At 38.7% G+C, this 13287-nt stretch overlaps 1 protein-coding gene and 1 long non-coding RNA gene across 3 annotated transcripts; one reads left to right on the top strand and one right to left on the bottom strand.

Moving 5' to 3' along the window:
• Positions 1-495: 495 nt before the first annotated feature.
• LOC139626117 (regulator of G-protein signaling 1-like) lies at positions 496-7134 on the top strand. 2 transcript variants are annotated; one of them, XM_071486338.1, is made up of 5 exons: positions 496-653; positions 3572-3664; positions 3904-3962; positions 6033-6196; positions 6501-7134. In XM_071486338.1, coding segments are annotated over exons 2-5 (402 nt in total). In that variant the 5' UTR covers positions 496-653; positions 3572-3662; the 3' UTR covers positions 6678-7134. The 2 variants fall into 2 exon arrangements, with proteins under 2 accessions (XP_071342439.1, XP_071342438.1); XM_071486337.1 differs by having other exon boundaries at positions 6030-6196.
• LOC139626118 (uncharacterized) lies at positions 3980-6087 on the bottom strand. The gene is made up of 3 exons (XR_011692117.1): positions 5963-6087; positions 5197-5277; positions 3980-4483 (listed from the first exon to the last, which is right to left on the bottom strand). It is a non-coding gene; the product is annotated as an uncharacterized lncRNA (long non-coding RNA).
• Positions 7135-13287: the final 6153 nt, after the last annotated feature.

Raw genomic sequence — 13287 nt, 5'->3', positions numbered from 1 at the left:
AGAAAGCCAGATATATTGTGCTGAAGCAACTCCTGAGTGATTGATTGTAATCAGTGACAATATATTATGGGGCATTAAAAAGATCAAAGGTGTTCATAACTAAAAAAAAACGTCACTGTCAAATGCACACTTTGAACAAACAACTGCACTTCTCAAAGGAGATACATGGATTTTCTTCAAGAGCCAAGATCCAAACCCAAGCCGAACTTACATTCAGGCCTACAGCAGCATTATCAGGGCAGGGTTAGTCACAGCTGTTCCTGTCTGTCTCCATTAACTTTGCATTGTAAACAAACGATCTACTTTAAATTCTTGTTTTGTTTTTTGTTTTTTTTACACCAATAATGATTATGTGGTGCCTGGCATCAGAAAACACAACCAAATGAGGGTTTTTCCGGCTTAAAACTATTTTGTTATGGGAGTTTGAGGTTAAAAACTTCAAGAGCGAAAGCTGACAATTCAGTAAACCCTGGGCCTGCCTGTGCTACAACATAACATGCAGGGGCTTGTACTTGCAGGGTAAGTCAGGTAAAGAGAGGCAGGAGAGGTAAGGAGCAGCTAAGGATCGGTGTGTTGTTGAGCACATATTCCCACAACAACTTGAAGTTAAGAAAACATACTTCAGTCTTTTCTGGCACCAGGAAACACATGTTGTAAGTATGAGCTCCAAATTGGCTTCACGCTTGAAGATTTTGGAAGATGTAGTAGTCTGGCACTGAGCATTATGATAATGTTGAGCACTTGTGTATGTACTGTATCACTTCCCCTCCTGTCTGCCTTGTTTTCGGTATTGACTGACTTTCTCTGATCTCGCCCAGCCACAAAGCATGTTGCTAAAATAAAGCTGGGATGTGTTTTACCAGATGGTTCTATCCCATCTTCCGAGGTTGTGAGCAAGTGTTTGTGATCAGACTCCTGTGATCTGTGCGGTTTTTCATTGGAAGTTTCTCCCTCTGTGTTTCTCTATGCTTCTCACTGAGATGCCTCCAGCTCTCTTTCCCTTCCTTCCGTCACTCCCTGAGAAAGAATGCGAAACGTCCAAAGAGGAAAGAGAATTCTTTGAGCTGCATGCTGCATATGAAAAAACCAGAGTGGCTGCATTAGAATATAGTCTCTCTTCTGATGCCTTGTCCCTTGCTTTCAAGGGAGTTTTCGATAACAGATGGCATAAAACTACAGTTCGAAGCTGCTCTGTCAAAGCTTTCAGAACTTTTTTTAAAGGGGTATCCACATTTTTATCCAGACGTACTTTTGAGCAATTCAATTTTTGCTGTCAAAAGGGACATTAAACATTTTTAGGAATTCTCACATATACTTAATTTAGAGCAGACGGCTACATCCCTGTTCAAGCCAATAAAGAAAAAAACTGACAACGATTCTGTGCAGCTACAGAGAGTTTGATTAAATTATTATGATGCATCCTTAAAACTGTTTCCGGCATCATAATTGCAAACTTTGTGCAGGTTTAGGCCTCGCAAGATAGCATCGCTGCGACTTGAGTACCCACTATTGTAGGCATCGATAGTAGCCACATCAGCCTGATTTAGCAGTGATCCATCTTAAGTCTTGCAAACATAATTTATTTTGCAGAAATACTTGCACACTAGCTAGTAAGCTAATTCCTTCCCATCTTTATCTCTCAACATTTCAAGCAACAGTATTACACATAAGTGAATGGTACTCTGGAAAACAGTTAGAAATCTGTTGATGCAGCCGATGTTTGTCTCTGTAAACTCTGCTGAGATTTGTTCATTGAGGTGTAGCCACACACACACACAAGTTCCTCTCAGTCAGTCGGACAGCTGACTCAGCAGAAAAGAAGCATGCAACACTGTGGTGCTGGTTTGGTGGACTGTGCAGCCTGGAGCAGTCTGTTTCCAGACACTGGTGCTGATGACTAGTTGGGGAGGTCAGCCCAGTGCTGCTGGCTCTATGACAAGCCAAAAAGAAAAACAAATCCTATGTCAAAACCAGGTAATTTTTTGGTAGCCTTACACAATGTACAGTATGTGGTGCAGGAATTTTATAAGCTGACAACTTCTTACCAAAGAGGAGTTCTGCTACCTAAGATAAAGGCTTAAAAAGCATGCTGAAACATAAGCTACTTTTTACTTTCTTATTGTCAAATGGTGCTGTGCTGCACTCTCAGCCTCCTCACAACTGGGTTTGGCCTGGCAGTACAGAGAACAGCCGTAGTCTTTGACTTTCTTGTGACTACACCTCCAGCCCGACAGCTATAGGTGCTAAGGTCTGTTGGGAATGTACAATATGTTGCCTTTAATTTTGCTAGCATCTGGTCAACATGAAATTCATCCATATGCAGAAATTTGTGTTTCCACAACTTAGAGATAAAAATGACACATTTTTTTCTACGCACAGAATCTACACACAGACATATTATGAGCAGTAGCTCTTTCTCATTCTATTCCTCATATAATGTGAATAGCTCTTGCACATGTACTTGAGCCTGAGCGTCTGCCGGCACAGACGTCCTCCATTTATTTGCTCCACTTTTTCAGCATGTAATTCCTTGTAGTACATTCACTGCTCTGACTTGCTCTTATCTGATTTTCTGCTGCTGCTGCTGCTGCTCCAACAGCCCAATTTACCCACAGGGATCATTAAAATTTCATCTAATTTAGGATTTCCGAACAAGTAAACTAATGACAAGAGGATGCAGCCAGTTGGGCTGGTAGCTGCCATGCTTACATAAATCTAACTCTTTGTAGACAAGCTACAATTAGACTTACAGAAATAGGACTTTGAGGGTAGGTTAGTGAACCCAAATCCCCACAGTGGTTTCAGTGATTCCCAGAATATTAATTGTATCAAAACCACCAAAGTAGAACATCAAGGGCTCAGTGAAACACAGACATATGTTTAACTACCTGCAACTGTAGAAAGTGGCCAAGTACTTTTACTCATGTAACAAAATGTGAGATTTTCAACTTCTCACCAAATGACACAGTTTCAGTTTGAGGGCTATAATTACCTCCTACTTTACAGATTAAGAGTTTACATACTAAACATATTATATTTTACAAGGAAACCATAATGGTATTTTGATTGATGGATAAAATTATCAAGCAGTATAGAAGGTGCTTAAAAAGTAACTCCACTTCAATCAACATTGCCTAAATATTAATGTGTCAAAAGTAAGAACCCAATAATATTACATTCAATAAAGTACTGCAAAAAGGAAACCCTGCAGAAAAAAAGAAATCCAGCATAATGAGGGTTTTTAGTTTTGAAATTCAACGACATGTTGTGACATGTTACAGATTATATGTCTGTACTTTTGCTTTATTTTTTGTAGTATTGCCAATTACGCTTATTACACTTATACAATTATAGTTGCAGGAGTTCTTTTTTTCGCAACTTGGAGCAACAGAACAAGCTATATACATAACACATGCATTATCACCTCATGAAGTTGATATCTACAATTAATTAGACTATTACACTATTAATTAGTTGCCATATTAATTATTGAAGGAAATATTGTATAGTATCTAATTACTTCTTCCAGCAGTTATGATGCTAGTAACTGCCATTTTCATGCTCTGTTTAGGTGCGACTGTGGTCAGGAGAAGATTCACTTCTGGAGGACAACGTTGACTGATCTGATACCTGGTATCAATTAAGAGCCAATATCAGCAAAGATGTGAGTTGTCATTAACTTCATCCTCTAGAATTGGGAAAATGACAAATTGAGGCGGCATATCAAATTCTTTAATCACCTCCCAATATGACTAAAACTTTAGGAGATAAACCATCAATTATCAATTAATCTGATGTAATAAGTGGATACAGATTTGGATTTTAATAATGACTGTCATTTTTAAAGACATCTATCTGACAGGGATGCACACAGTGTGAACTTCATGATGCCTTTCTCTGCAGGGCTCCTGTTGACGTTGTGGCATGGGGAGAGTCACTGGACCAGCTTCTGGAGTGTGAAAGTAAGCCTGCCCGTGGATTTACTCCTCTCACCCTCTTCTCAAATGCTGCTCTCTCAGTTCTCTCAGTCATTTTCTTTTTGACCCTTGCATGTTTCCGCCGCTCAGCCCCGCATATCTTCTTGAATTGCCCTCAGGCTTCCTTAGGAGGCTTGAGAATATATTCTTCCTTCAAGTTCATCAAATCCATTTGGAGATATATTTAAGGAGGGTGACACTGGCAGAGATAGGAGGACTAATCTGAGCTGCCGGAGTAGATGCGAGGATTCCAGCCAGCTCTTATTCATTTATAAAGCTGGCGCTCGCTCACAGCTTTCACCTGACCATATCCCTGCCTCTATTTTGAAGACTAAAAAGGGGCAGATGGGTTCTTTCTCTCTCTCTTCCTGCTGTCTTTCTTCTCTCATTACTTTACTGGAATGAATTCAGCTGATCTGTAGTATTTCAGCCTGTTGTCTCCTGCGTCAAGATTAACTGTCCTCCGGATGATGAATTTTGTCTCACACCCCAGTTGCTCCATTTCCCTTTGAAGAAAGGCAGTGACACATATGACAAATAGGTAAACAGTAGCAAAAAACAAATAGTTGTGCATGTGGCCGATGCAATCTGCTGGCATTAATATACCTTTACATCTCGTGTGACTTTTAAACAGTCGACTCTGTTATGATTGAAGGCTCAGATATGGAGCCAGAGTGATTTGTAGGTGGGAACAAGCGGCCTCTGGACATATTTTGTTTCCTGTCAATTACTGTCAGAGCGGCAGCTGTGATTTATGTGAAGTAATTTGTGTGAATAACTGTTAGCGCTCGCTGTTAGCACGTCTTCTGGGAGCACAAACAAACAGCTAAGTATTTTACACCTGCGTTAGACTCCCGACTCGATGAATGCGCCTGTAACAAAGGTAAGGAGTGTGAGAAGGAGATAAGAAATATAACTGTGTGTAATTATACGATGCTGAGGCAGTGCACATCAGGATGCAGGGTTTGGTTTTTGAAGGTTTTGAAGTCAAAAAAGGGGCCTCCAGACATTCACCACAATACCTGGCAGTTTGCTGCATCGTCTCTTTGTTCACCGACTTCTTTGAGCTAACAAGGACTGTGTTGAGGAAGGAAGAATGTGAGTGAAAGATAACAGTGGTGTAACCTTTAGCTAAGGCTCATTGCTCTTGTAATTTTCAGCTAAAGCACCTAGAATTTTTATTTTTTTTTTTTAAAGGAGAAGATCCATTTAAACTTACCCAACTTTGTGTCCCCATGGCTTCAAAAGTAGTTGTGCAAGAAGACCCTGACCACAGCAGATTACAGTTACCAAAGTCCTCCTGCAACAAGCACAGGTCAGAAATTCTCCTGGTAAAAAATATATTGGAGACAAAATGGGGAGAAAGCACCTGTGAACCGTTGATTCCCCACTGACTTAAAAAGAATCTTGAACATGGGAAGTTCACGCTTTATATCTGACAAAATAGCCTCAACTTTTTCAGGGCTTTCACCCATAAGGTGTAAAATGCATTTGAAAGATCAGAAAAACAAGTAAGTGGACCTGAAGTTGTGATTTTGTGTCATATTTTTAACAGCATTTATTTAATCCAACGTTCACCCACATTTTTGTCCTCACTTTTTTTTTTTTATCCTGTGCGCTAAAGATAATTACCTGCATGCATAAATGATCTTATTATCTTGTTCACACAAGATAGATCTAATTTCTCCTTTGGACAAGTTAATATCTTGATGTTTGAAGATAATAATGTAATTAAAAAATATAATCTTTTAGGAGAGGTTCTGAACTTTTCTATTTTTACAGTTGAAAAGAAAAAAAATTAAAGTAAGAACAAGCACAACTATATATAGTGTATGTGTATAGTGGATATGCTGGTGAAACCATTCAGCCTATGTTTCCGCTGTAATAAATTCTGCGTATTCTAACGTTGGCTGGATGCCCTGTAATTATAGTAGAAAAATGAGGATTATGGCAAATTAACCAGGTCCTTAAAAGCGTCAACTTACCTCCTTCTGTTGATTGTTTGAAATGAAACTGTCCCAGTTTCAAAGTGTCTCTGTTCTCTCTGTGCAGCAGGCCAGCTCGTGTTCGAGGACTTCCTGCGGACAGAATACAGCGAGGAGAACCTTCTGTTTTGGCAGGCCTGTGAGGGCTACAAGAAAATTACCTGTGAGACAGAGAGGATGGCTGCTGCCAAAAGGATCTACGCAGAGTTTGTCCAAGTTGATGCCCTGAGACAGGTATGGCTTTAAAAGAGCTTTAAAGAGTGAGAGGTGAATATAGTAACACCTGTGTAATTTCAAAATCAGCCTCCATTGCTGGCTTGCCTGTTGTTGTTCCGGCCCTTCCTGCACCATTTCACTCATTTTTACTGTGAAATTTGTTATTGCTTATAGACCACCTTCCCTTTCTTCCCTCAGTAATTCAGTTTTTCATTTATTATTCCAATGTAAATTCTCAGCACACGTCATAATGTAAAAGCAAACATCTCCAAACAGAAAGAACTCATGGGTGAAATAAAAGTTGCTGTTTTCCTGAACACAGATAAACATTGACTGTGTGACGAGAGGAGAAATCAGTGAAAATATCTCTCAGCCGGGGCCAAATTGCTTCGACAGGGCGCAGAGACTGATATACGGTTTGATGGAAAACGACTGTTATCCACGATTTCTGAAATCAGAAATCTACCAAGCTCTCCTGGAACAGGCTGAACAGCAATGAAAGCACACGTGAAGAAATAAAAGCTCAGCCGACGCCTACCCCCCGAATGATGGGTTCTGCACTTCAGCTGACTCTGCTCAGAATTTCAGTTTCAACAAAAAAAAAAAAAAAAAAAAAAAAAAAAAAAAAAAAAAGCCTTGTCTGTCTGTCACAGGAAGCAGACGTGAAAGGAGATACAGGGCTATGGGTGTGGATACTGACAGGATCTAAAAGCCAGACATTATCTAAATAATGTATTTAAGCAGCTTTTGAAGTTGGTTTTCAGGCCTGTACTTCAGACAAATCTTTGAAAGGTTGACATTTATTTTAGATAGACAAGTATCATGGGTAAAATGTTGTAAAATGGTGTACCCTCAAATTATTCAGAATGTGATATATTTAGTTTCTGAAACATTTTCAGAACATTGTGTCCTGTTTAACAAGCACAGAAACGAATAAAACATATGTATGAAAACTGTCAACTGTCTAATGAGTAATATATCAAACAGACCAAATAAAAAAACAAACACACAGACACACACACACACACACACACACACACACACACACACACACACACACACACAGATAACTTGGTGTTTGCTGATATAAAATCCAAAAACCTGTCATTCCATTGCATTTCTAATAACCTGTTACCAGTGTTGCCATGTATTTAGTCTGTGATCCACTTCACGTGTAATTTTGTTTTTACTAGATGTATCCCATACATAAATGTAATGTAGCCTATGTACTTATACTGAATTTCCCTACATGAAATACATGTACATATAAAATAAAAACATATGTAAAACCTTTTGGAAATTGGAACAATTAGATATATTGACATATATGCCTAGCCCATAGGAATATGTATGTTAATGTATATATACATATATAGTGATTGTAGACATGTTATTTGTTATGTTGATATTATAGACAGTGGGTTCCAAAAGTTTGAGACCATTTTCCCAGAATGGGAAGTTATATGTGTTTACAATGAATAAGCAAAACATATAAACATATACAATATACACTGTTTGTTGTTTTAATAAACACATATTTATAAATTAAATTATTGTTAACATACTGTATGTGCTTACATATTATAGCATAAAAATCCATATGGTATTTTTAATACATTCACATGTACACATTTTCCTACAGATATTTCATTTATTAGAAACTTAAATCCTTGTATATCCAGAGGATGTGCATATGTGATAATAATATATCCCCTTATGGGTCACATATATGGCAACATCACAGTATAATGATAGGAGCTTTAAAACATTTAATGCTCCCTGCTCTATAAAGTTTTTTTCTTTTGGCCCTCTTTGTTTTCCTTTATTTTGTAACAACATAGCAGATAAACAGACAACCAATAAAAACAACCCACAAAAAAAAATGAACAAATTAAGCTCAGTCTACTCTGATACAAGTTATAGCCGGCCACTCACAACCAAAATATGTACTGAGTGGGGACCACTCCTTCACAGTGGATAACCTTACATAAAGAAGAATGCCACACTGCTGACGTAGGTGGATAAGAATCAAGACAACCATGCAGGAATGAAAGGCATGCAGCATACAACATGATGCGTAACAGTTTTACCTTTTTGACCAAACAAGGCGCCAACGCCAGGAATACATAATTTTGGATCCATTACTGTTCCAGTGCCAAGAAATTTCTCAATCTCTATTTGAACATAAGACCAGAATGTAAGTCATTTTTTAAAAACTGTGCTGTGTTGTTATTTAGTTGGATCAGTGTAGCAGCTGCTGTGGCTGATTATGATGATTAACAAATGGTTGTATGTATGAGCATGTGTGTCTGCAAATGCTGCACAAGTGTTGTAATTTATGAGAATTCAAAAATGTCCAAGCAATATGAGAAAAATCAGCAAAAGTTCCCCAGTGCTTAGAGTTTAGATTAGTACTAGAATAAGGTCAAGGATTTTTCTTTAAAAAGATATTTATTCTAAAAGATAGAATAAGCCTCCAAAACCCACTATGTGTGCTTTGTGTAATTGTGGCTTGGAGATTTCAAACCTCCCCAACCCACTGAATTCAGAGACAATTCAAAGAGGACATAACCTTTATGTGCTCACTGGTACTGTGGCTACAGCCCTGAATGAAGTTTGGGGGAAGGTTAAGTTTTAGGAAGCGATGCGGATAGACCAGGATACCAGCAGCATCTGTGGCTCGATCCGGTTTGCAGACTTCAGCTGCACCTTAAGCACCCTCATGAGGGAAATGCAGCACAACAAAGTATCTGAGCCGAACATTAGACCCATGAGCTGTGAGACGTTAACTGATCTAACAGAAGGAAGGCATTTTGTACAGTAGTCGTCCCTAAAGAGAAATTAATGATCACAGGGTGTAACTTTCCACCTGTCATTCAAACTGCGGGAACACAGCAAGAGAATAAGAACGTTTGTTTTTAAGAACTTCATAATCTAAACTGGGATCTTTATCCAAACATGTGATGATAGACTATTATGTTAACTAAGCAAAACTTCAGCTGAGTCAGACTCATGTTGACATGGGACTGAAGGAGTCTAAGGGAGGGTAGCACAATGCAAAAAAATAGGCAGGCAACTGAAAAACAATGTCAAGCTTTAAGCAAGCAAAATGTGACAGGAGAAATGTCCCTAACAAAAAAAAAAAAAACTGTCATGACAATAGTCAGTTCATAGACTTCCTGCTCTGGTTTTTCTGAACTGGCCATTAACCTGTCAGACTCTGCCATTCCCTCCCAGTCCAGTAGTGACCCTGGTCTGCTCCCTACTTCATGCTACTCATTCCCTCAGTAGCTGCATCATCACTAGCCCCAGTACTTTGCCAGTTCATCTATAGGCCCATAGGTGTTACAAATAACCTTAATGATGGCTCTATTGTTTACATTTGTCCCGGTAAGCTTTGACAGTGAACTAGCATAGTTGCCTTTTAGATTTTGACCATCTGTCTATCTCCTGTGGACGACTTTGCCTCTTCTGACCGCCATGAATGAAACAGTTAACAATGGTGTATTGAACTTTGCTTTTATTCCAATACCCCAAATCTATACAGTTGGCTTTTGGGGCCCACATCCAACTCAACCTAGTCTTTACACTTTAATCTCCTCTGAACACTGATAACGTATTAGATCATTCACAGTTTCACTGAAATCACATTTTAAAATCATTCTTTATAACATTGCTGGACGAGATTGAGAATTATTTGATTCAGCTCCTAAACCATCTTCTAATCATTGCAAATTGTGCTAATTACAAAAAAATATATACAAAGAGACTCCATGGGCTTTTTTCTTTTGTTTTGCTTAAAAAAAGGTCCCAGCAAGGAGTCCCAGCTTAGTATAATATAATGTTTGTTAATAACATTTTCTAAGGGGAAAGCAAAACTGACTGAAGGCTTTCATTAATCAGTATGACTTCCCATCTACAGCTGTAGGGATCTTTAAATATCAGTAGATTGCTGACAATTTAGACATCCCACCAGTGTACCCGACAACACTGGGAAGTCTTTTATTCATTTTTGTTGGCTCACAAAGTACAAGTTTCCAGTGGGAATAAAGTAAACTGAGGTTATCAAGAAACATTAAAAGGCATAAAGATTAGATCAAGAGCAACTACAAACATCATCCCTACATGGTCTTATTTTAGCACTTTGCTTACTTCCTGTTATTTAGCATTTTCTTCCCTGTTTTTCGAAGCCATTTTCAAGGTTGATGCCTACAGGCTGAGAATGACATTAAGCCTGGGAATTAGAGGAATAGTCCGCTTTGGGTAATATGCTTATTTGTTATCTTGCCAAAAGTTAGATTAGATTGATACCACTCTCTCAAGCAGCTAGCAGCAGATTAGCTTCAATTAGCTGTGTATAAGGACTAAAGGGACAAAAACACCCTGTGTGGTTCTGACCAAGGTAACAGTATCTGGCTACCAATACACTCTACAGCTTAAATGAGAAACCAAAGTGTAAAACAACAATTTCTGGTATTTCTGTTAAGCTAAGCTAATGACCAGCTGGCTGTAGATTCCTACTCTATGGATGATTTACTGTATGAGAGTAGTATTGATTTTCTCATCTATTGGCAAAAAAGCAAATGAGCGCAATTCCTTAAATGTCAAACTACACAACGACACAACAATTAGAGCATGCACATTCTTTATGATGTCTTTACATAAAAAGTATGTAAGTATGCATGTTTCTCGCTTGATTGAATGCATGAAACTGGTTGTGGACCTTACACACCGTGAGTTGTGTGTGTGCATCTGCAGAGTCCTACTGTGCAAGCCAATCTGCAGAGAACTAACTCCTGCAAGTCTGACTGGAGGTCCAGCATTATCTGATTGTATTTCTGGCCCTGCTGGAACTCAGTATGGGCTTAATACTCAGGAGGGATAGGATAGGATAGGATAGGATAGGATGGCATAGGAAGAAAAGGGTTTGACAGATAAGGTCAAAAGGTAGTAAAAGAAGGAAAGAGTATAAGGAATCTACAATTAGACAAAGGAGTGCAGAGGCTGGATGGAGAGAACCAGAAAGAAGGAAAAAGTGGACAAATAAAAGCAAGGAGGGTAAAAGTATTAGGAGTGGGGAGAAGAAAAGCAGGGAGTCAGTAATGAGAAAACGAAGGATTTGTAGGCCGAGACAATGAGATGGTACAAGATGAAGGGTGAGGGAGGTGAGGGTATTAGGAGAGACAGAAAGGAAAGGAAAGAAATGAATGACTAAAGAAATTAAGTCAGAGCACAAGCACTGGCGGAAAGGTTGGAGAGGACAGAGGGGGAGGATGCGAGGCAAGGAGGGAAGCAGGACACGATTGAAGGAAAAAAACACAGCAGGAAGGAAGGAAGGAAGGAAGGAAGGAAGGAAGGAAGGAAGGAAGGATGGATGAACAAGTGGGAAGCAAGAGGGCATTGGAGGCAGCAAAGCCCCAGCAGGTCGACGTAATGTGAACAGAGGAGGCAGAGATAAAGCCCCACGACTTTGGGTTTGCAGAGACACGAGTGGCAGAGTTCGCAGTGGGTGGGAGATAAGGTAACGGAGTCTCTGCTGACTACCACAAACTGTTCTTTCTTCCTGACTGGGGAGGAGGAAACTTTACACTGTTTCAACACAGAAACTCCAAAAGATTAACTCCTCCTGTGGCAGACTTCCAGTGCCTCAATACTGGGCTTTAAAAGGTGTGAGGAGTGATGAAAGAGTGACTTTTTTCCTCTACTATCTTATAATCTAAGGACCCAACAGCATTTCTCTTCCAGCTTCCTACCAGCTAACCTGCTGTGAGTATGTTTGTGTGTATATTTGTGTGGGAAACAGAGAGGGACCTTGCAACCCAGCTGTATTACTCTTTTATAAATATTTTGCATTGTTTTCATCATTTAAGTCAAAGCTTAAACACTGAAAATATGTAAAGATATGTCCTGATTATTATTGTAGCTTCCATTGTAGGTTTCCTGTGTAGTGCTTTGTTTTATGAGTATGCTTGTATGGTATGTGCATGTGGACGCACATGCACTCTGTGATGCACATTACTGCCATCAGTTTCACGCAGTTCCACTAATTAACAGTCAATGGCAGCTATATGCAAGAGACAACACAATGCGCCAAACAAAGCAAGGAAAAAGTCCGCCAGCTGGTGCACTTTTTTTTTTTTTTTTTTTTTAAACAGAAACAAAAACTCCAAAACTACACACAGCAGAAAGCAATTATTTGACCAGATTTAGTTTTTTTCAACGATCAGAGAAATTTTTATCTCATTTATCAAGCTAAAATACTAAATATTTGCTGATTCCTGCGTCTTAAATGTTAGGATTGACTGCTCGTTGCTGCTTTATATCATGGTAAATTGAAGACATGCTGGTTCCAGACTGTTGGTTGTACAAAACAAGGTATTTGAAGACTAAATCAATTGCAGAATTAAAAAAATAAAATAAAAAAAAATAAAAAAAATAAGAGACTAATCAAGTAAGAATAATTGGTTGCAGATATAATCTTAATACATCTGTTTTTACGCCTTTTATGAACAGAGTTTCAGATAAAAACATGCCCACTTTGCAAAAAGCCTGAGAAATCAAAAGTGTGAAAGTCTCTGCACCATATAGGCACACTATAAAATAAAATTAATTTCGCCTAGATTTCGACACAGGCCTTGTGTACGTCACAGGGCCTCAGGAGCCACTCACCTTTTACTGTGCATGATCTCTATAAATTAATGTGTGCATGTTACCACTAGATGGAGACAAATGCCTGGTGTTGTCAATTGTACAATAACAGCCTCATTTGACAAGCAGCATAGCTGTGATGGACATTTAACTACAGGTGTTGGTATCAATGTTTAAAATGAAAATGACATAGGGAACCATATTTTACAGGATTAACATTTAATTTTTGTATCTTTGCCACGTTTACACCTTATTGTGACTTATATCAGCATGTACTGTAATCCCTATAATTATAGCCTAAGTCAACTAACTATTTATGCTGTGTGAATTAGTCAATAACACTGCAAGAACAAGTTGAGCACTGGATACAGGATGTTCACTACAGCTTTTCCTCCATATTCATACTGTTTTATGAATCAACATTGACAAATTGAGAAATTCCATCATTTATTACACTAAAA

This window comes from Trachinotus anak, unplaced genomic scaffold (assembly GCF_046630095.1).
Source record: "Trachinotus anak isolate AG129_WGS33_773 ecotype Australia unplaced genomic scaffold, CSIRO_AGI_Tana_v1 ptg000010l, whole genome shotgun sequence".
NCBI classification, from domain to species: Eukaryota; Metazoa; Chordata; class Actinopteri; order Carangiformes; family Carangidae; genus Trachinotus; species Trachinotus anak.
This window is presented reverse-complemented; position numbering and strand designations above follow the sequence as displayed.